Source organism: Myxocyprinus asiaticus, chromosome 40 (genome assembly GCF_019703515.2).
Source record: "Myxocyprinus asiaticus isolate MX2 ecotype Aquarium Trade chromosome 40, UBuf_Myxa_2, whole genome shotgun sequence".
Lineage (NCBI taxonomy): Eukaryota > Metazoa > Chordata > Actinopteri > Cypriniformes > Catostomidae > Myxocyprinus > Myxocyprinus asiaticus.
Window position 1 is genome coordinate 37,015,499 of NC_059383.1, and position 24,377 is coordinate 37,039,875.

The 24,377-nt window shown below is 38.9% G+C and overlaps 1 protein-coding gene across 1 annotated transcript; it reads left to right on the top strand.

Moving 5' to 3' along the window:
• Positions 1–9,473: 9,473 nt before the first annotated feature.
• On the top strand, positions 9,474–23,822 carry LOC127431172 (thrombospondin-4-B). The gene is made up of 22 exons (XM_051681477.1): positions 9,474–9,813; positions 12,893–13,090; positions 14,810–15,093; positions 15,219–15,321; positions 15,612–15,694; positions 15,792–15,843; positions 16,054–16,205; positions 16,319–16,456; positions 17,588–17,665; positions 17,787–17,939; positions 18,191–18,295; positions 18,391–18,498; positions 18,629–18,788; positions 18,908–19,026; positions 19,140–19,192; positions 20,152–20,345; positions 20,615–20,793; positions 20,904–20,952; positions 21,054–21,250; positions 21,350–21,522; positions 23,008–23,147; positions 23,298–23,822. The coding sequence occupies exons 1-22, from the start codon at positions 9,738–9,740 to the stop codon at positions 23,354–23,356; spliced, it is 2,853 nt and encodes a 950-aa protein (XP_051537437.1). The 5' UTR covers positions 9,474–9,737; the 3' UTR covers positions 23,357–23,822.
• Positions 23,823–24,377: the final 555 nt, after the last annotated feature.

Sequence of the window (24,377 nt, forward strand, 5' to 3'; positions counted from 1 at the left end):
AGTAAGAGTAAATAAGTAGTCTGCCGAAAAACTACACAAGCGATTACGTTATAAGATACTTTATGAAAATTATATTATATATAGTATATACACTTCCATTTTTAGAACACAAATACATTTCTTGAAAGAAACTGATGCTTCCTTTCACCAAGGATGCATTAAATTGATCAAAAATACTGCCAAAATCATTAATTGCAAATTATCATTACAGTTTGAAATAATTGTTTTAAATTGCTGAGGTATTGAGTTCTTACAAGTTGCTCTACACTTGCAAGTCAAATTTTGGTTTTAAAAAAAGAAACACATTGAAATTCCTGAAACTCCTGAAATTCTATTTTTTCCTAAAGTCTGTTGTTTTAGAGAGATGAAGGCTTGTCCATGCATTAGTGTTTTGAAAAAAGAATTTCTAACCAGGATAGAGAGGGAAGTGGATGGCCAGATGCACAAAAAAAAGACAAGTAAATCACAGTCTCTAGTTTGAGATACAGACTCCTCACAGGTCCTAAACTAGCAGCTTCTAAATGCCAAAGACCTGCATTGCTGCAAGACGATTCTTGGACAAGCAGAACATTTTATGTATACAACATTTATTTAAATAGAAATAAACATTTTAAATGTCCCTAAATCATCTCTAAACTACATAATGTGCATTGTGACTGAAACACATTCCTATTTCAGGTTTATTCTCATTCACATATGTCCAAGTATTTTGGCTATTAAGTTAACACTGTACAAAACTAATATAATGCAATATCATAGAGGAGGAAATTTATCCTTATTATACAAGATATGAAATGAGATTATTAAGCAAACTGTTATCAACTCCAACATGCCAACTGAATAAAATAAGGCAAAAATAAACATTTCACACAGTGTTTATTGAGAGATATGATTGATTCAAACACTAAAATTGGCTGTTCTGTTTATGTATTATTGTATTACAGTTGTAATAATAAAGTCTTAATTAACATTATGGTTATTTAACATATCGAGGTATTATTATTATTAAGTAAATTTTAGCATTTGGTTACATTGTTTTGTGATTTCTCATACCTTCCTTATATAACATCCATCCCTTGCGCACTTTTGGCCTCTAGTGGGTGAGACAGGGCAGGAAAGTACAGTACAGCACCATGAGCGAGAGTGTTAAACAAGTTAAACAAACCTTAAAAACAAAGTGAAGTTTGATCAGTGGTTAAATGTGTTCAGACGATTCCCTCGTATCTGAATGAATGGCTCCTTTCCAGAATAAAATTAAATATGCAGAAAATCATAGGATTACAGTTCTTGTGTAGTGACAGGGCAGAGAGTCTTGGAGAAGCTAGAGAAGAGAAGACACCAGCATCATGATGCTGTGCCCTGCGTGCTTCCGTCGTACTGCGCACTGCGTGTTTTAGTTTATAAACTTTCCACCTCTGAATAAGACATACTTGTAACGGAAAATACAAGCTATATGAAAGACACATATACACAATATATCATTGTAATGGGGTAAAATGGAAAGGAGGAGGCGAGAACCTGCCGGCAGTTCTTCCCCTCCTTCTCGGACCTGGGAGGGAGACAAGGGGAGGGAAAAAAAAAGAAAGAGAGGCAAAGGCCAACATGGAGCGACAGTGGGAGAGAGAGAAAAAAAAACGTACTCACCGGTTCTCTGATACGTCGTAGCCTGGTTCTCAGTCACTCCTCCACCCTCTAGTGGATGACAGCCGCTCCTCCCCGGGTGGATCGGAGGCAGTCCTCCGGCCCCTGACGGACAGAACGCCCCGCCACGTTTTGGTGGATGGTAGGGGTCTCCTCCACCCCTGGCAGCGGTTCTCCCGCTCCAGGCGGTCGGCAGTGAGCCCCTCCCCGCTCGCGGACGGCGGTCTTCCCTTTGACCCTGCCGTGTTTCAGCGGCCGGTAGGGGTCTCCTCCGCCTCTGGGAGCAGCCCGACGTTGGTAAGGAGCCCCTCCTCCCCTCGCGGTTGGCAGTCGTTCCTCCGCTTTCAGGCGGCCGGGCTCCTCCGTCCCCTGGCAGATGGCCTTGGCTGCTCCTTTGGGGTGGATGGTAGTGGCGAGGACTCTACAACGGCACATCCCTACCCTTCCCGGGCTTCGGCACCAATGTAACAGGGTCAAATGGAAAGGAGGAGGCGAGAACCGGACGAAGCATCAAAGTAATATTTAATTAAACAAAAAGACACAAACATAAACACATACAGGGCAGCTGCCTGTAGCTCTCTCTCTCCCGAACTGCAGCCTCCGGCGGCCTTTATCCCTCTCGTCGGCTTGATTAGCCTGATTAGGGTCCGGGCATGCGTCATCACGGCCCGGCCCCACCCTCCTCCTTGCCACAATCACCCAGTGATGGCTAAAGTAAATAATCTATGTCCTTTGATAATGATTTAGGTTGAATTAAATGGAAAGCTACGCAAGTTGGCTCAGTGGCGCTGTAGAATTTTGAGCAGCTGGACACAGCTGACAGGTAGCGAGCGGCAGCGGTGTGCGTACTGGAATAAAAAACAATTGTCTTGAATTTTAGAATGCGCCGTGACATCCGCCAGACATGTCCGGTGTGCGACCCCATTCAGTGTGCTGTCTTTTTCAACTGGACTTGCAGTTTTCGCACAGCAGGTGGTCATAAATCGTAATAATCCCATAGACTTACATTGACAGAATGTTCAAACGGGCCAACAGAATGCTCGTTAATTCAAACTCCAATTGTCAAAAATTCAAATGTAAACAAACACACAAGGCTTTGATCTGCTCTAAGTTGCTCTCTCTCTCTCTCTCTCTCTCTCTCTCTGTCTGTCTCTCTCTCTCTCTCTATTTGTCTGAAATTTATTGGACTATTTATGTGACAGTCTGTCTAACTATCTGTCTAGCTAGCTGGTTGTTTGTCTTACTGTAATATCTGTATAACTAGCAAAATTTGTCAAGGCAACATCAAAGTTTTTCTTGACAAACTTTACGTATCTAGTTATTATTTTAATGTTATTGTTGCTAAAACTGAATATACATGTGGTTAGAAACAAACAATGACCAGAAGACCAGTAACATCACATTCCAGCTTTAATGTAACCATTAGATGTTATTTAAATATGTAACAAATAAAATTCATGGCAAAAGATTCACACCTATGATATTTGCTAAGTAAAATAATTTTATTTCAAACAAAAATTATAATAAAGAGGCTGGAGTAGCGCTGCAGCTTGTCAGCAATACACTGAGATGTCCTTCAACCCTCTCAACCGAAGGCATCGGGGGCACACTCATAAAATAATCTATGATGCTGTATAAACCGGAAGCGTCCGTTGTGACGCAAAGAGATGCACCTTCAGTTGTAGTAGGGGTGTTAAAGAGGTTTAAAGGTAATGTGGGGAGTATAGGTAAAAATAATTTGCTCTTGAGGATTTGGATGAGAAATGTTTGAGTTCATATTGAGATCTCTGACTTTTGATTTGGCAAATCTGAGCACATTACTGAGATCTCTACTGAAACCCTAGAGAAGACATATATGGAAAAAATCTGAGATGCAGGAGACTTCCGCAAAAGTCTCAATTTGTTATCCATTTAGTCTCATTGTAGCCTTGAAGAAATAAATATTGACTATGAAAGACATTAAGATATTAAAGAAGTATTTCTGTTATATATGTACCTTTACATTCACTTTAAACCTGTTTTTGTACAATCGCTCAATGCAAAGACATGCAGTTACTCTGGAGCTTAAGTACCTGAGAAATAGCTTCCATGTGCTGCCTAACTCACCACACACACACACACACACACACACACACACACACACACACACAAATAGTGACAAACACTCCAAAACGTCAACCGTCACACACTCTCATTCATCTCTGCTGATGTGTCTTTGAGGTTTGGAGCATGTGACTGCAGATTTGAGCCGCTTGGTTTCTAAAGCCTTAATGGGGTAATTCTCCCAAAAATGAAAATTCTGTCATCATTTATTCACCCTTATGTTATTCCAAACCTGTATGACTTTCTTTCTTCCCTGGAACACAAAATGAGAGGTTAGGTAGATTGTTAGCCTCAGTCACCATTCACTTTCATTGTATGGAAAAAAAGATGCAACCATACGGGTTTGGAACAACATGAGGGTGAACTATTCTTTTAAAATTTGCCTTGTTGATCAGCACCTTGTTTCCATTCCTCTTTTGATTTGGGCCAATAAGCATCTACCTAGCAACTACCTAGCAACCACCTAGCAACGGCCTCATAACCACCCACAACCATGTAGCAACCACATAGCAATGTGCTAAAACCCACTCAGAACACATTAACATCCACATAGCAATGGCCAGACAAGCACTGCAATTCAAACAGTTTCCAATCTGATGCGTTTTGATTCCAGTTTTTATTATAGTACATTTATGGACAAACTATGGTGACTTTCTTCTTTATATGCTTGTTAGAGACAGAAATGAATAAATTTATATTCTGTAACTACTCATGTGGCAAAAATCTGGTGCATTACTCATGGCGGTCGGTATCATTAATAACAGACTTGTCTGATTCTGATGTAGCGCACTCATTCAGCACTTATATTCAAACCGCTGATTGGTCGGTCACACTGACCAGTGACCAACCACGAGATCTTGTGGTGAGTGACATAATCCCACATCCTAATCAGAGGGGCGAACACTGCTGTGTGTGTGTGTGTGTGTGTGTGTGTGTGTGTGTGTGTGTGTGTGTGTGTGTGAGGAGCCAAAATTACAGTCTTTAGCTGAGGCTGCTCTGTCATTAAAGCTTTTTGAAGCATTATGGGTATGTTAAGACCCAGGTGGGCAAAGTTATGGAATGTTCTGATTCAAACCACCTTCCTCTGGTGTGTACTTTTGTTACAACAGGATGCTGGCCTTAAGACATTCTCAGAATATCTGTTGAATCTCTCAGTAGAACAGGAGGAAACACACACAGTGTCCTTTTGTTCCAGTAGGGTGAGATGGCCTGACGGAGTCTGTTAGTTCATGGTAAGACGACCCTGCTAATGATCTTACCATGTGTGAGTGCAAAGGTTCGGTTGCACAGACAAAGACACATATCCATCTTTATGTTTGTGTAAGAATGGCCACAATAATGTGTTTCTGAGTTGTGAGCCTTTTAGCAGACACAATGAGATTGTGTGTCTATTGACACTGCTCTAATCCGAGTTATCCCTCTCAGACACAGACTCAGTACGTGTTTATTGAGGCTTTTAACAGCCTGTGTAACTGACCGTGTTACATGGACTTTAGGAGCATGTAATTGCCAAGACGGGGCAAACTGGGGCAGTAGAATGTTCTCTTGAACTACTCAAGAGGAAGTTTAGTTTTCACTTGACCTTCCTTGGGGCAGTATTCTCTTGAATTTGTTTGGAATTGTAGAATGTTCTTTTAACCTGTTCTGGGGAAAAGAACACCTACATCCAACATCTACAAGTTACAGCTGACATGCACTGACCAGTTTGGACTGTTTTGACACTCGAAAACAGATGTTACGTGCTGATTAAGTTCTACAAATAGCTTTTCATTCTCTAGTTCCTTTACCATGTCTGCTTTGGTGCTTTAAAGATCCCATGAATTCAGAATTGGGGTTTTGTGTCTTTTAGTCCAAGTTGGTCAGCTTTGAGCAGGGTTGTACACTTACTTTTTGTTAGCACTGATTAGCAAAAATTAAAATCTATTGGTACACAGAACAGGGTGGTGGAAATTGTTTTATTGTTATTTCTAGAAATATTTATTACTAATTTTAATCTTTTAATTAGGGCTGTCAATTTAAATAAAAATAACATGTTAAAAAATGAACAAAATTAATCATGCCCCCGGACTTTAAAAATGTAATTTATATTATCTGAATTATATGTAAAATAAGTTTTATATATATTCAGTGCTTGAAGTGGGGCAGTACCTGCGTACCACCACTTCTCAGAGTCTCCCGGTACGATGTAATGTCTTTATTTAATGTAAGTCAGTGATTCGATGAGGCCAGCCAATCACTCTAATCTGACCTTCCAAATTATTTAGATAAAATCGCAGTGGTAAACATCCAAGCTCTCTCTGCACAAAACTCAGCGGTGAGTTTAACAACACTCAACAAGTACAACAGCATCGGTGTTAGTCAAGCATTCCGTGGTCCAGTCCCAAAGGAGCGTGCGTGTTTAAGCTTGTCTGGCCATGGTTCAGGTACACTTTTCTCCATAACATGAATCAGCAACTGGGTGAGCACATTTTATCGAGTCTTATTCAATCAAATGTATTTATGCAAATTGTTTAGCTGCTGGGTGCAGTTAAAACTACAGACTTAAAAAAAAAAATTCAAAGTTGTTACAGAAGTGATGTCAGCTCATAGGCACAACCTGTTTTCACAAAAGATAAATCGATGACGAAAACCGAAACTTCGAAGAAAATACACAGGAATATTTGCATTTTATTCTCAATTCTTTTCTGTAGTGCTCGTAAAACTATTATGTGTAGTGTCACTGAACTTGCCTATGCATAAACCCTGACAGTGTTTGTTTCTATATACAATTGTGTGTCAGTGTTCACAATCCTGAACATCCTCAAATCAGTTTGTTCACAGTTTCTTATGATTATTTATTATCTGCACAAGTATCTGGCTCCTGTGTTCAAATTCATGTGTGCATGGGTCAGGACAAGAAAAGGCTAATTGTCCCCTCATTGAATGAGAGGATAATAAAGAAAAAGGTAAAAACAGACATAATGCTCTTTTTCAGGTTTAGGCTGCATTATTTTGTGTAAAAAGGCAGTTCTACTCTTATGAGGGTTGATATTGTCAAAGATACAGACTTAAGCAGATCTAAATGCTCTTCCTCAGTTTTCATAAACAATAACTCTACATTGTATGTTTTTATTTTCAAAGTAAAGTTAATCAAAACCTATTTGTTATTTGAGGGTGTGAGGTCATGTTTGTTTTTCATTTACAGCCAGACCTTAAAAATGTTAGTTAAATACCTTTTTAATGTAATTACATACTATTTTAATGTAAATAAATTCATATTGTTAACAGTTTTGTTTTTCATGTTCACATGTTAGTTACAATAAATGTGTTAGGTAAGATTAATACGGAAGAAAGTTTGGCCCTAGTTTAGCCCCTCCGTACAGTCTCACAGCATCATTTATTTTCCAAATATAATTATTTAAATATTATTTATTGAATTATTTTAATATGGGGGTCTTTTTCAGCAAATATTGCTATAAGCGATTAATTGCAATAAAATTAATCAGCATATCATGTAATTAATTCTGTTAAAAGTTTTGACCAATTGACAGCACTACTTTTAATCATTGAGGGCAAACAGAACTATCTTGCATTTTTATTGATCGCTGTCCTTTTCTGCATATCGTGGCACCCTTCGGCATTTCACGGTGCAGTTTTGCAGCCCTCTTCAGCCTGTCGCAGCCCATTCGGCATAACGTGGCGGCCCATTTCAGCTTACTGTGGCCAGTTCGGCCGTTTCACAGGTGGCCCACCGGGAAAAGTCCTGGTTCTCCCTATGGCCAATCTGCCCCTGACCACAACCCTCCTGTGAGATTTGGCAATCCACAGTTTTCCTGAGCAAACTCTGGCCGCTGCCATGATGATTCTAATTGCCTGTTTTCTGTTTCTGTTCTCGAGACGCAAACTGATGCGATCAGTAAAAATGCAAGATAGTTCTGTTTGCCCTCAATGATTAAAAGTAGGGCTGTCAATCAATCAAAACTTTTAACAGAATTAATTACATGATATGCTGAATTACATGCCATGAATGCAAAGACTACCAAAACGAGCGATCCAGATGGATAACAACCATTTTTTTTTTTTTGAATACAAATTAATTTTATGCTCAACTTGTGCTATTGTTGGTTGTCATACCTCGGACCATCGCTTCATGTCCGTTTGTATGATGTCAGGTGAGGCACTGTCAATAAAAAACGGTCATCTCGACCGTAAGTATCAGCACTATACAGCCACAGGTTTTTTGACAACTTTACAAATGTGATACCTTAAACACTACATTACCCGCTAAGAATATATGCCAATGTGAGTGAAAACCCTGGAGACTGGATATTGAAAACAGTCGAAACATGGAACACTTCCACGTTCACAAAAAATGTGGATAGCATGGCAGACATCAGACTCATTGTGCATGTTCTTTTTTGCAATGCTACTCGTGGGCGGAAATTAAACATATCGCACACGAATGGGTTATGAATGGGTTAAGATTTGTTGTCGCATATCGGAATTTTTGATTGCACCTGCAAGCAAAACTGTCGCAGTGTACATGCTTTGATGCTTATCTACATTATAAGCTAGCATACTCCTAAAAATTGACAAAATGTACTTTTATACACATTTTTTTTATTTCTCCCCAATTTGGAATGCCCAATTCCCAATGCGCTCTAAGTCCTCGTGGTGGCGTAGTGACTCACCTCAATCCGGGTGGTGGAGGACGAATCTCAGTTGCCTCCACGTCTGAGACCGTCAATCCGCGCTCCAGGGGTGGTAGTCAGCATCTTTACTCGCTGAGCTACCCAGTCCCCCACTTTTATACAAATGTAAAATATACACTCTCTCCTCCAGCAAAACAGCTCTAAAATATTTTTATTTCTAAAATAAGTTTGTCCATAAAGGTGTGCACAAACTTTTAAAACAATAGAATTCTCTCTAGAATGAGAATGCCCCTCCCCTTAATACCACCTGTCTATCAGTATAGCAAGTAACAAATTATGGTTATCTGTGTGTCGTCAAAGTATGAGTAATTATAATTAGGGCTGGGCATCCATACCGATTTCCCAATTTGATACAATTCTGGTTTACAAGCTCTCAATTCGATTCTGATAATCTTAATCTGAATTTATTTTTATTTTTTTTACCAAACCCCAATAAAAATAGTGATACTTGTCTTAAGAAGCACCACTAATAAAATCCAGCATGCCGTACCCACATACAGCTCACAGTCTTAGACACATTTCTTTGCCAATGTAAAATGCTTCAATGAATATTCATAAACTGCCATTGAGTTGAAAGATGAGATAATTGGTTTGAATCGCTCCTGTATCATTAAAAGACTGTTACCAGTATTTGTGTTGGGTGGTCACATGTGTATCTGACTTTTTAAATTATGTTTTATTGCAGAATCCTTTGGGCAAGAATCAGACGTTCATGGAACATTAGCAGCACTCCATCCAGTTACCTTTAAACAATTCCCCAAGGATCCAACTCAGCAGACATATTTTACAGCACCTGTCAGTCAAAATATAAAATAAAATGTGAAAACATGGACAACTGGTGGGGAAAGCCAGTTGAATAATGTGGAACAAATGGAACCTCATAAAAGGTCCCATTAAGTGTTAAGCCAGGTTGGCCAATTGTACAGCACCACACTTAGCTCCACCCCCCTCGGCATGGGGGCATCTGTTACAGTCATAACTCCGCCCACCACAGCTGCTTAGAGTTGATAGACAGGCTGTTACCTCACCCCAACACTTACACACACATATGCATCATTAAAACCCGAAGGCACACAGAACCAACTCTTTTCTGCTGTTCCCCATACAAATACACTCTTCGAGAGCTGAAGATTTGACTCAGTCAGTCAGTCAGTTTCTCTTTACTAATAGACTTTACAGCAACATATGCACACAAACTCACAAATACTAGTAATTAAAGGCCGAAGACGCAAAGAAATCAAAGCTCAGCTCTTCCACACACTCTTCCACACTCCTGTGGAGTGTTAGAAGGTTTACTATAGGATGGCTGCTTCAATGCTTCTCCTCATGGCTGTTTCTCTCATCTTGAGTCTCAGCTCAGCAAATGCAGAATCAACCGGTGAGTATCACATATTACTTTTTAAAGGTTAAAATGTTGCGTAAATTCAGAACTAGTTGTGTTACTGGATTTAATTCATTAGAAGAGTATTTTAATGACATCATTGTCACTTCAATTGTGGTTTCATTCACTCCCTCTCTCTTTTTCTCATGTTTCTCACTCTCTCGCTGTCTGTCTCGTAAAATCTCACGCTGAGTCGTATTTCAGTGGCTGTCTCGCTCTAAAAAGTCTCTGAGTTCTTTTCAAATGGCTGAACTTTTTAAAGTCTCTCAGATTGATTACCTTTCCAATTTTCAATTTGTTCATCTCTGCAATATGGGTGTGTTTAGCACAAATTCTAAAGCTCCAATTTCCATATGTTATAGTAAGAGATAGTCAATGTGTTTGTGTACATACTTAGCAATAGTTTGGGGATGAAATTGTCCCCAGAATGAGCTAAATCTGACAAAACCTCTCTGTAGGGATGTTTTTTGTTTGTTTTTTTTGTTGAAAAAAATAATAATAAAAAAAACTTTTTTTTTTTTCACAAACATATTTTCTTTTATGAGTTGGGTAAGTCTGTATTCATTATAATGACTTTTAAATAAGAACAATTGAAGTCTATCTTATGTCCTCATTGAGATAAGTGACTATGCTAAGTAAACGTGGATGTGTGTGTGTGTGTGTGTGTGAGTGGGAACGGTACTTAATCCTGTGCTGTAGAAGTCATAATGTCTTTTGCAGAAATGATGAGACTGCATTATTTCATTGAAAGTGTAAAAACGAAAAGGCGGACACAATAATACTTAAAGAAAACACAAGTTCCAGCACACTCACTCACTCGTACACAGTCTATTTTCATCTTTAATTTCAATGCAATATTTACTTTAAGACATGTGTGCTGGTGCGTGTTTCAACATTAGGATGAAAAATAATATATAAAGTCAAATCACACGTGTTTGTAATCACCGTCCACATGTAAACATTTCAACACACCATCTGTGAACACATGTGATTGATTAAAGCAACAAAAGCAGCGCTGCGAGTGTTTGAAATGGACAGTCTATTTCTCTTAATTTATCATAAGAGAGACAAAAACCAAAACCAAAGAAAGATGGGATAGTGGTTTATGATTTTAGCTGTTGAAATTTAAACTTGTACTGCTTCAGTCCCACTCGTGAGTTTCCTAATGTTTCCAACCAGATTTTGGTTTTTGTGGGAATATTGCTTTGATGCCTTTGGTAATTATATTTTTGATTGCTGCAGTGCCGTATGAAAATAAATGTCAGGATATCTCTTTTTGCACACATATTGGAAAGATGTCATTGCCATGTCATTAAAATAACTTTTTTCACACACCATAATATTTGCCTGTTCAGCAAATGGCAAACTTCCATTACCATAACAACTAACATCTGTACTAGCGGTGTAACCACAATGGCTGACCATTCACCTGGTTTCCATGAAGCTTTCCACTCAAAACATTCAATGGGTGAGATCCAACTCAATCCCAGTCCCTGTCAATCTCAATTAAACTAAGACCAGTTGCTACAGTTAGAGGAGTTTAATGTGTTTCAATTTAAAACTCTATAAATTAATCTGAAGAATTTACTGTTTATTCTGGACTCCAATAGACCACACAGTCATTTACCTTGATTTGTGCATTTTCTGAAAAAAATGTGAATGGTGCTAGGCCGTGCAAAAGTTGCAGACACGTTTTGGTGGTTGCCAGGGCATTACTTGTTCTAAGTGGTTGCTTGGGTGTTCTGGGTGGTTGCTAAGGTGTTTTAAGTGGTTACAGGGTGTTGCTAGTCAGTTGCTTGGGTTTTCTCGTTGGTTGCAAGGGTGTTGTTTGGTGGTTGCTAAGGTGTTCTGGGTGGTTGCAAGATGGTTGCTAAAGTGTTCTGAGTGATTAAAAGGGACTTGTCAGTTACTAGGGTGTTTTAAGTGGTTGTGAGATGGTTGCTATTGTGTTCTGAGTGGTTACAAGGGATTACTTGTCTCTTGCTAGGGCGTTCTAAGTGGTTGCTAGATGGTTGCTAAGGTGTTTGTTGGTAGTTACAAGGGCATTGCTAGTCAGTTGCTATGACATTGCTAGGTGATTGCTAGGGTGTTTTGAGTAGTTTTTAGGCATTCATGGTCAGTTGCTAGGGTGTTCTGGGTGGTTGCTAGGGGATTGCTAGGTGTTTGAAAGGATTTTCTGGCTGGTTGCAAGATGGCTACTAGGATGATCTGAGAGGTTACATGGGTATTGTCAGTTGCTAGATGTTCAGGGTGGTTGGAGGGCATTATTGGGTGATTGCCAGGCTGTTCTGAGTGGTTACAAGGGCACTGCTGGTCAGTTGCTCGGTTGTGTTCTAGGTGGTTGCAAGATGGCTGCTATGATGATCTGAGTGGTCACATGGGCATTGACAGTTGCTATGGTGTACTGGGTGGTTGCTAAGTGGTTTCTAGGGTGTTCTTGGTGGTTACAAGATGGTTTCTAGGGTGTTTTGAGTGGTTAAAAGGGCATTGATAGGCTAGGGTGATTGCTAGGGTATTGTTAGGTAGTTGCTAGGGTGTTCTGGTTGGTTGCAAGATGGTTGCTAGAGTTGTTACTAGAGTGGTTATAACTGTATTGTTAGGTAGTTGCTAGGGTGTTCAGAGTGGTCGCTAGGCTGTTGCTAAGATGTTCTGGGTGGTTGCAAGACATTTACCAGGGTATTCTGTGCAGTCACAAGGGTACTGCAAGAAAGTTGCTAAGGTGTTCTGGGTGGTTGCTAGGGTGTTGACTGGCGGTTGCTATGGTGTTCTGGGTGGTTGCAAGATGGCTGCTAGGGTGTTCTAGTTATTAACACATACAAAATTGACTAGTTCTTGTCATGTTGAAACTTAACAGAGAAAGAAACTCTTTATGATTTATTCAGAGCCACATGCAAGTGGCTAAATAAACAGCAACAGTATTTACAGTCAAACAGAATGACATCAATCTAAAAGACCTGGCATCAATCCCAGCATGCATTAGCCTAAGGAACAACTACATGTTTGTGAGTGGAATGTTTTGTGTTTGAAAGACACTGGTATAACGCTTATATAACATTTTAATGACATTTCCCCGCAGTGTATAACCTCTTAACGTCGCCAGACTGTCTGCCGGATCTCCTGCACGGCGGTTTGGCAGAGCAGGGAGTAACAGAACTTTTCATTCTCACAACCTTCCGTCTTCAGCCTAGAACCGGAACCACTGTATTCAGCCTGTACAACCCTCGAGACAACAGCAAATACTTTGAGTTTACTGTGATGGGAAAACTCAACAAAGGTGAGAGCATTTTTGCAATATCTATGACATATCTATATGCATTCACATTATAGTAAGTTATATGTTTATTTTAAAAAAATAACTAATTTGGCATCTTAATTTTCTTTTATTATTAATTTCAATGGCCACTCTTTAAGCAGCAAAAATTATTATTATTATTTGTTTTATATATATATATATATATATATATATATATATATATATATATATATATTTTTTTTTTTTTTTTTTTTTTTTTTTTTGCTTATCTTACTCAGATCTCTTTAGCTGTTTGGTAACACTTTACAAAATGGTTCCATTTGTTAAAGCAATATTCTGTGTTCAATACAAGTTAAGCTCAATCGACAGCATTTGTGGCATAATGTTGATTACCACAAAAATTAATTTCGACTTGTCCCTCCTTTTCTTTTAAAAAAGCAAAAATCTATGTTACAGTGAGGCACTTGCAATGGAAGTGAATTGAGCCAACTTTTAGATGGTTTAAAAGCAGAAATGTGAAGCTTATAATTTTATAAAAGCACTTGCACTTATTTTTCTGTCAAAACTCATGTATTATTTGAGCTGTAAATTTGTTTAAATCTTAATTTTTACAGTCATTTTAGGGTTTTAGGGGTCATGGCAACAAAGTTGTAAAATTGGCTATGACTTTACACAGAAAAGATTAGTAAGTGGTTTTATCACTAAAATAATTTTTACACACATATCCTTTATGTCTTATGGATAAACTTTTGAAACAGTAATTATTTTAACATAAAAAAAATGGCCCCCATTCACTTCCATTATAAGTGCCTCACTGTAACCAAGAAAATGAGGGACGAGTCAAAATAAATTTTTGTGTTAATCAATATTATGCCACAAATGCTGTTGATTGAGCCTAACTTCTATTGAACCGGCAATATTCCTTTAACATTAACTAACAACATTAGTTAACGTGAACCAACAATGAACAATACTTTTACAGCATTTATTAATCTTGGTTAATGTTAATTTTAACAAATACTACTACATTTTCAAAGTCAAAAGTGAACTAGCATAAAATAATAATGAATCATTTTTGTTTTATTAATAACATAACTAAGATGAATAAATGCTGTAAAAAATATATTGTTCAGTGATTATTTATGATACCTAATGCATTTACTAATGTTAACAATTGGAACCTTATTGTGAAGTGTCACCAGTTTCTACTCGAAATAGATTAAAAAAAAAAAAGATAAAATTGGATTTTCGCAAAACCCAAAAACATTCAATCCAAAAAACATACAGATGTGGTTTATAATCTGATTAAAATCAGATTTTTGCACATTTGCTGTGTCATTCTAAATGGTCAGATTGAATTTCAAGTTGTTTTTGTCATTTGGGATATGACGTGACTAACATTAAATACAAAGTGCAGTAGTGTCTACAGTTTTGTTTGAATTTATTCGTTTATATTTTATTCATATTAAATAGAATGATGTCTGATATGCCTCATCAGTACCATGTTAAGATGTCATGCTAGACATGAGAGAAGGCAAAATTTCCTCTCTTTCCACAATGAGTTACTTTCTTATGTCTCTTTACATTGTGTTGATGCTAAAGTCATTTCTATGGCGACTAATTGTCTGAACAAATGTATCTAATTTTATCACTTGTAAAATGATTGACAGTCAGTACTACAGATCGGATTTGAAAAATGCAATGTGAACCAAGGCTTTGTCTCTTTATCTCTTCCTTCAGCTACCTTGCGATACCTTCGCCAAGATGGTAGGATGAGTACTGTTACCTTGAACAATCTGAAACTGGCCGATGGTGAGAAGCATCGCTTGCTCTTTCATCTTAAGGGACTGGAAGTGGGCCGGCCGGGGGCGTTCCCAAACACTCAGGGGATGTTACCTGTGCCCGGGGTGGAGTTACACCTGGACTGCAGGCTGGTAGAAACGCTGCGAGATTTACCGGCAGTGTTTAATGGCATAAACAATCACCAGGGTGTGGAGCTCAGAACTATGCAGGGGAAAGCACAAGTACACAGCATATTTAATCATTACTTACTTGTATGCTGAGAGACTTACTAGATGGCTTTCAGTTCATACTGGTATAATACACCCACATAAATGCCACACTGTGCTCTCTGTGTTCTGATTGGCAGGAGGAATTAGAGGAGCTCAAACTGGCATATGGTGATTCAGTGGAAAATGTTGCCTTGCTGCAGGACTGCCACACCCATCAGAGTGACTCCGTACAGACTTTAGGTAACGATAAAGTAACATTTGCATTGCATGCAATAAAAAAATTGTTCCAGGTTAAATACAACTTCAGCTCTATATACCATTATCCCAACAGCTTTTGTTTGATTCGGGTTTTGTTTGTAAAAAGATTGTAAAAATAAAATAAAAAATGGACATAATGGTCAAATTAAAATGATTGTAGATTGAATGGGAAATGGATTGTGAAAGACAGACAGAGAGATATACAAATGGAAAGAGAGAGAGAGAATAAACTGCTTGTCTGATAACCTGGTAAGCTGTGTTTGTTTATTAAGGTCTTAATACGAAACAGCTTACAACTCAGATGCTGGAGTTAACGAAGGTCATTAACGAGCTGAAAGATGTTCTTATTCAGCAGGTAAAATCTTAAACCATTTTATTTTCCTGCCTATTACGGTACATGTTCTTAATTACCACCATATATTATTTACTGTATTGTGTACACACTTTTACAGGTGAAGGAAACATCTTTCTTAAGAAACACCATCTCAGAGTGCCAGGCATGTGGTAAGACATTTGATGAGAGCCAAAGCTTGATGTTTGTGCATTTGGCATGCCAACACTTGCCAAACAAACACTCAAGGCATTGCTTTGTAGGCACAAATTCTGTGGCAAATTTGAAGCAGGGATGCAGTCATGGTGTCCCACCATTAATCTATCTTGAATAGTTCAAAGCACACCAAACATGCAACATTGAAATGATTGGTTATATACTAGGGCTGGGCGGAACGGAGGTGGTGAAACCAAAGTGCACTCCTGGAACATGTTTCCGTGACGATATGTGCATAGAAACCGCAGAGGGTGTGGAATGCGGTCCATGCCCTGATGGATACACTGGAGATGGCTATAGCTGTGATGATGTTGATGAGGTATGTGTGTACCTGTATATGAAGGGATCTTCTCATTAATGCAGTTTATTCTTCTGACACCATGTCTGAATGACACTTTTAACCTGGCATGCATGGCTGTGCGTTCATTGCAGTGTCAGTTTAACCCCTGTTTTCCTGGCGTGAGGTGTGTGAACATGGCACCAGGGTTCCGCTGTGAGGCATGTCCTCTTGGATTCACTGGTAAACCAGTGGAGGGTGTGGGCGTGGCCTTTGCACAAACACATAAACAGGTATGTCACGGCTAAGGTATACTACGTTTTTTCATGTGCCGTTCTGTCTTGCACATTGCCAGACACTTTAGTCTTTCAAAATATACTCTATATACAAAAATATACAAATTTTTTCACTTGCTTTAATGCAAGAAAGAACTATAGTGATAATACTTCTTTCACTCGTGTTAATACAAAAAAAATACAATTCAGATTTTACTTGCTTTAATGCAAAATAAATTGTAGATTTATTCAGGAATAGTTCACCCAAAAATGAAAATTCTCTCATTATTCACTTACTCTGATGCCATCCCAGATGTGTATGACTGTCTTTCTTCAGCAGAACACAAATAAAGATTTTTAGAAGAAGATAGACCTCTGTCAGGTCCTTAAAATATAGTAAACGGGTGCCAGCACTTTGACGGTCCAAAAGTCGCATTTAGGCAGCATAAAAGTAATCCATGCAACTCCAGTCGATCAATGAATGTCTTCTGAAGTTTGTGTAAAACATAAATAGATAAATAAAACGTTATTAACTTTTAAAAAGCGCTTCCTGCCAGAAATTGATGCATCACATAGCTGTTGTGTAACGTAAGGGCGTCGGCGAGTTCATGCAAGAATTCGGAAGCGGTGCTTATTTACAGAAGAACGAACGTCACGTGAGAGTTCGGCCATTTCAAACAGCATCAAAGCCCTGGACGGAAGCTCCGATTTAAAGTTAAAAATGTTTTAATTATCAACTTGTTTCTTACATAAACCTATCAATTTGCTTCAGAAGACATTCATTGATCAACTGGAGTCATGTGGATTACTTTTATGCTGCCTAAATATGACTTTTGTGCTGGCACCCGTTTACTTGCATTATAAGGAACTGACAGAGGTCTATTTTTTTCTAAAAATCTTAATTTGTGCTCTGCTGAAGAAAGACAGTCATACACATCTGGGATGGCATCAGGGTAAATAATGAGAGAATTTTAATTTTGGGGTAAATATTTCCTTCAACTGCTTTTTTATAAACAAATTCTCATTTGTTAGCAATTACTGTCCATGTCAGTTGCCTTTTAAATTCATATCTTATGCTTTTATATGTTGCATGTACTTGGACACCAGTTACACATTAATCTGGAATGCATTTCTGTTGTCTTCCCATAGGTGTGTGATGATATAGATGAGTGTAAAGGACCAGATAATGGAGGCTGCACGCCCAACTCCATCTGTGTGAACTCTGTGGTGAGAATCGTTGTCTTCAATAACACAATCCTATATGATGACATGTGACTATGTGTTTTCAAGTCACACATGCAAAGCAAAGAACATCTGTATCTTAATGCTTGCAAATGGATATTTGTAGGGATCATATCAGTGTGGCAGATGTAAGACCGGATTTACAGGTGACCAGATCAGAGGCTGTAAACCAGAGAAAAGCTGTGGAAACCGCCTGCAGAACCCTTGCGATCCCAACGCACAGTGCAAAGAGGAGAGAGATGGCACCATCACTTGTCAGGTACCCTTCGGTTACTTGCTTTCTCATTTTCACACCTCACACTTGGTGGCCCTTCCCACAGTGAAATCTCATTGGTCCAAACTCCTGCCCCAAGTATCTAAATATTAAACATCAAATATGTTCTGACTGGCTGTGATTTTCTAGTTTTACGCCACATTTTGACTCGCAGTATGGACCAAAAAAAGTTCTTGCCGCATTGCACCCTATTAAAGCACATTTTAAATGTAAATGCTTTTGTTTTTGTTTACCAGTGTGGCATTGGATGGGCTGGAAATGGTTATCTCTGTGGAAAAGACACAGACATTGATGGCTACCCTGATGAGAAGTTGCGCTGCAGAGACCCCACCTGCAGAAAGGTAACTATGGCAACACTGCAATGGATTTTGACTTGCTCAAGGCTGTGGTGGCATCACATAGGGAATGCTGATTCATATTGTGTCTTTAATACCAGGATAACTGTGTTACTGTTCCCAACTCCGGACAAGAAGACGCAGACGGCGATGGGAAAGGTGATGCATGTGACCCAGATGCAGATGGAGATGGAATACTGAATGAGCAGGTAAACACATAGAAGAGTGGCATAGCTGTTTATGTTTGTCTCACACTAATTCCTTTCCGATCTCTTACCTCTTGTTCTTCTATCCCTGGTTAAGATGTAAACACTGTAATCTGATGTGTATGGATTTTAGGATAACTGCTGGTTGACGCCAAACGTAGATCAGCAGAACATTGATAAGGACAGTCATGGTGATGCTTGTGACAACTGTGTCAGAGTAGATAACCCTGACCAGAGAGACACAGATTCCGATGGCCTCGGAGATGCTTGCGACGATGACATGGATGGAGATGGTGAGATTTTAGTAAAGTCTTCATAAATCGGTTGTAAGAAAAGATTTGCCCTTGTTTGTCTTTCTGATACTGAATCGTCTCCATTGTTTGGACGTGCATTTGTATGGATTGATTGTTAGGGTTGAAGAACTTCCTGGATAACTGCCAGCGAGTAAAGAATCGTGATCAGCTGGATCGTGACGGGGACGGGGTGGGAGATGCATGTGATAGCTGTCCTGACATCCCAAATCCAAACCAGGTACTTGATGCCCAGATACTATGTCCTTGATAAACTTGGTAGAAAAGGCATAAAATAATATTACTCCAAGCTACTTATAATTTAATATTTATGCTCAATTTTCCTCTACGTAGTCTGACATTGACAACGACCTCGTTGGAGACTCTTGTGACACAAATCAAGACAGGTATCACTCTAGCAGTGATGAGCATGTTTCCATAGCCCATGTTTCCATGTCCATTTCTTTGTTACTACACCAAAACAGATTACAACAAGAAGAATTGACCCTTTTGCTAAACTCTGCCCCCCTTGATTACCGCTCTGACGAGCTTTGCAGAATTTCCCATAGAAATGAATGGGAGATTGCCATCAATGGTGCGGTTTTTGGCAAAACACTCTCATAAACTGAATAGATGTTATTCTTACATGTGCTGGAATAAAGTGACCATGCAAAGCATTTTTATCAGACTTTTTTTTTTTTTTTAAAGAAATTGTTTAATTACACCATAATGTGATTAAAATCTGTGGAGACTGTAAATCAGAATCGAGGCAAATGATTATCAGTCACCTGAAAAGAGAAAAGCATCATTTGATTGTGATTACACACCTGATAACATTAGTGTAAGTGTACAGAACTGCACATAAGTGTCTACATCACACTCATGGTGCTGTTTTTTTTTTCTATCACCTCTACTATGACTTTACTTCATTATCGCCTCTACTGTGACCATGAAGCAAATGTAGGTGTCCTTGCAGATGTTACAAATGTTAAGCTGGGAATGAGGACTGACATATAGTTTAATCGATAATATACTATTTTCAAGATTTATTTAAAATTGAAATGAGAAAAAACACTGTGTGTATCCTCTCTGGTTACCTTGTGTCACTATAAGTGACCCGACAACAATGTTTTTTCCATATTAGCTAGAATTCCTCTGAAAACTACTTAAACACACTTGACTCCCATAGACTCTCATTAGAAAAAGGCTAACGCTTTTTAGGTAAAAAAGCCTGACGTCTACAGTTACTAAGATAGGATCGGTCAGTAATACTTTTAAGGTGGTGCTTAGCAAAGGGCCAATTAGTAAACAGTACACTGTGAATTCTGAGATTTCTGTGAGCCTTCTGGTGCTCCTTTTTCCTCAGTGATGGTGATGGTCACCAAGACAGCAAGGACAATTGCCCACTGGTAATTAACAGCTCCCAGCTGGATACAGATAAAGATGGACTTGGAGATGAGTGTGACGATGATGATGATAATGACGGTATTCCCGACACACTGCCTCCCGGACCTGATAACTGTCGGTTGGTACCCAACCCTGACCAGATAGATGACAACAGTGAGTACTTACCATAAACACCTTTTTGGCCCAGTTTCATTAACTGCTGCATAGAGACAGCGTGCTCTGTGTGTTACATGGTTCACCAAAAAATTAAAATTCTATCATCCACTTACTGTTATGTTGCTCCAAACCTGTATTAACTTTTTCAACCATGGAATGCAATATAAGATATTTATCTTTGTTTCTTGCCTTTACAATGAAATGAACAATAAAGCAATCATATTCCAATCATGGCTTACTCACCTGTTCATTTCTCCACTTACTAGATGATGGAGTGGGTGATGTGTGCGAATCAGACTTTGACCAGGACAAGGTGATCGACAGGATTGATAACTGCCCAGAAAATGCAGAGATCACACTGACAGACTTCAGAGCCTATCAGACAGTCGTCCTGGACCCTGAAGGTGATGCTCAGATTGACCCAAACTGGGTGGTTCTGAACCAGGTGAATGATTTGAAAAAATATTATATATATATATATAAACAGAATTGATCTGTAGAGAAAAATGTGTTTGCGATGTACAAGTCTGACGAATTCTTTGTTGTCCCATAAAGGGAATGGAGATTGTCCAGACTATGAACAGTGACCCAGGCCTTGCTGTTGGTGAGTGGATGCATTTTTTTCATTATGGTTAACAACATAACATAATCTACTCCATCATTAAGCATTTCAATGGATAATGTTATCCGCCTCTCCACTACCAGGCTACACTGCATTCAGCGGTGTTGACTTTGAGGGTACGTTCCATGTAAACACAGTGACTGATGATGACTATGCCGGCTTCATCTTTGGATACCAGGACTCCTTCAGTTTCTACGTGGTAATGTGGAAGCAAACGGAGCAGACATATTGGCAGGCAACGCCATTCAGAGCCGTGGCAGAACCTGGCATTCAGCTTAAGGTTGGGAAGATGAATTTCAAGATATGTCACCTCTGAATTTATGAAAATGTTGTACACAACAGAAGAACTCTCTAATCTTTATCTCTCTCTCACTTTCAGGCAGTGAAGTCGAAGTCTGGCCCAGGTGAACATTTGAGAAACTCTCTCTGGCACACAGGTGACACCAATGATCAGGTGCGCCTCCTGTGGAAGGATCCACGGAATGTTGGCTGGAAAGACAAGGTATCATACCGCTGGTATCTGCAGCACCGCCCACAGGTTGGATACATCAGGTAAGCCAATCAAAATTCAGATGCTTCAAACGTTAAAAGTGCATGTGGCCACTTCATTATTAATGCTGAAACATACTCTACGCAAGTATGTCAGCGCACATGCTTCTAGCTACACAAGCTCGAATTTGTGCATTCTTGCGTTCCAAAATGTGTTAGACCGAAATTCAAAACACAATGCAAGTATGTGTTGCATTCTCAGCGTTGACACAAGGGACACTATAGCAATAGAACATTAGCGTCCATTAGCGTGAACTGTCTGCTTCTATGTTGAGTTTTCTCTTTCAAGTCAACTATCGTAATGGTGGAGCAACAGTTTGAAGAGAATATTGCTGAGCAAGCAAGGTAAAGTCAGTATATTTATAGCAACTGAATAAAAACACATCCGGTTTACTGGCACAGACTTAATGGTAACTCTTATCGCCCCCTTGAGTACTGAGGTTTGTTACCACCACAGTAACGCAATAACGCATTTAAAGCATGTTCAACCGGACAGCACGTTGGCAATAAATTGGCCACACACTCAAATCTGCATACGCGTATTTGCGTTAAGTACGTTTCTGGCCTTAAAGTGATAGTTCACCCAAAAATGAAAATTCCCTCATTATTTACTCACCCTCATGATATCCCAGGTGTGTATGACTTTCTTTCTTCACCAGAACACAAGAAAAATTTAAAATATCTTAGCTCAATAGGTCCTTAAAATGCAAGTTAATGTCTTCTAAAGCAACACGATCGCTTTTGGTGCAAAAAAAGATCAATATTTAGGTAATTTTTTATTATAATCCAGCACTTCACGAGAGGATGGAGTTCAAGCGAACTCTCGTGTGAAGTATTCGCATTGCCATAGATTCTGATGTAATCTCACGTTCTCCACTCAGTTGAGACATCCAGGATGAGCACACAAATGCCCCTTTGTGAGTAAAGAAACAGCTCAACGCAGATCTAAACCAAAACCAACCAAGCTACTGTGCAGTGTTCCTCTTCCTCACTTGTAAACAGCGCTGCTCTTCCGGATGTGACACACGTGCATTAGTTGTCACGTGTTTCAAATTCCAATGCGATTACTTCACGTGCATACAGCTGCTCATCGGAAGCATGATTTATAGTTTAAATAAGTACTTAAATATTGATATTTTTCTCACCAAAAGCAATCGTGTCGCTTTAGAAGACATTCATTTAACAGCTGGTGGCGTATGGATGACATATATGCTGATTGTCTAATTTGTGGAACTTCAAAAGAGAAATCTCCATTCACTGGCATTTTAAGGACCTACGGAGCTCAGATATGTTTCTATTTTTCTTCAAATGTGTTCTGGCGAAGAAAGTCATACACCTGGGATATCATGAGGGTGAGTAAATAGTGAGAGAATTTTCATTTTTGGGTGAACTATCCCTTTAAGCAATTCCTTAAATACATACCACCCATGATTACCCATTACTTTTTGAGTTGATGTTTGAAGCCTAAAGACTTAAGTGTGTTTTTAGGGTGCGTTTCTATGAAGGCTCAGAGCTGGTGGCAGACTCAGGGGTGACAATTGATACCACAATGAGAGGTGGACGATTGGGTGTGTTCTGCTTCTCTCAGGAGAATATCATCTGGTCCAACCTGAAGTACCGCTGCAATGGTGAGAGGACACAAATGTTCCACCCTAAAGTGCCACTACTACAGCTGCAATATGTACACATTTTTAAACATGCAAACATAAAGTTACACCACAGTCGAAACTGGCAGAACCCACACATTTGTCATCATACTTTTTTCATTTTTTTTTCAGACACCATCCCAGAGGATTTCCAAGAGTTCACTGCACAACACAACATGGACCCCTTGTAAATAACTCCCAAAATGCTATACACACCTGAGTGCGTGTGAGAGTATACCCTCACATCATTATGCACACTCTTGTGTGTGTCTCTGAATGTCTGTACACAATGTGTGTGTGTGTGCATAATTGGGATGTGTATACACAATGTGTATGCCTTTAAAAAAAAATCCACTTTTTACTTAGTACTGGATTATTTCTTCTAGTGGTTAAAAGAAACTTCTTCAGCAAATCAATTAAATCAAATAATGTTTTAGATAAGATATTGACATTATCTCCTGTTATCTGTTGTTATAATTTGCCTAGAATGAAACTAGAGTTGCATCAAACCCATTGTAAAGACAACATTTACAAGAAGAATGAAACTTGATGAAGATAAAACAAAATGACTTAAACCTTCAGCCTCACATTATGTTTTGCACCAATAAAATAATCAGTTCAAGACATGTGAAGACATTTTCCGCCAATCTGTTCAAAGTGTTATTATTCACCCATTTACCAAAGATATCACACGATGATACATTCAAAGGCAGTGTGAACAAGTTCACATGATAAGCTAGGTGTTTGCTCAACAGAATTAGTGCCAGAGTGAATTAGCGACAGGAGTATAGACTCTCCTGCTGGTTTAACTCTAAGCTCATGCTAATCTCAGCAGTTCATGACTGTGTTCAAATTCCTCCTGTATGTGGAAGCTGTTTCATTACAGACTTTGAAAACAAGCTTTATAAATGTTCTTGGTAGAACATTTAGTTCTACCAGCTTCTGTCTAGAACATTTGGAAAACATGGTCAGCAGATGGCAGTATGGCACTAACATTCACAGAGCATTGCTTTTAGCTATTATTAGAACAATCTTTTCTTCCTAACTTGTTCTAACTTAACTCTCTCCTCTTTGTGCCTCTGTCCTCTTTGTGAATAAATTTAATATTCATATCCCATTGTATTTACATCGTTCTCCCAAGGTACTGCAAAGAATACCATGGTATAATGGTAGTGCCCAAAAAACATGGTATTCCCATGGCAATATCTGCTA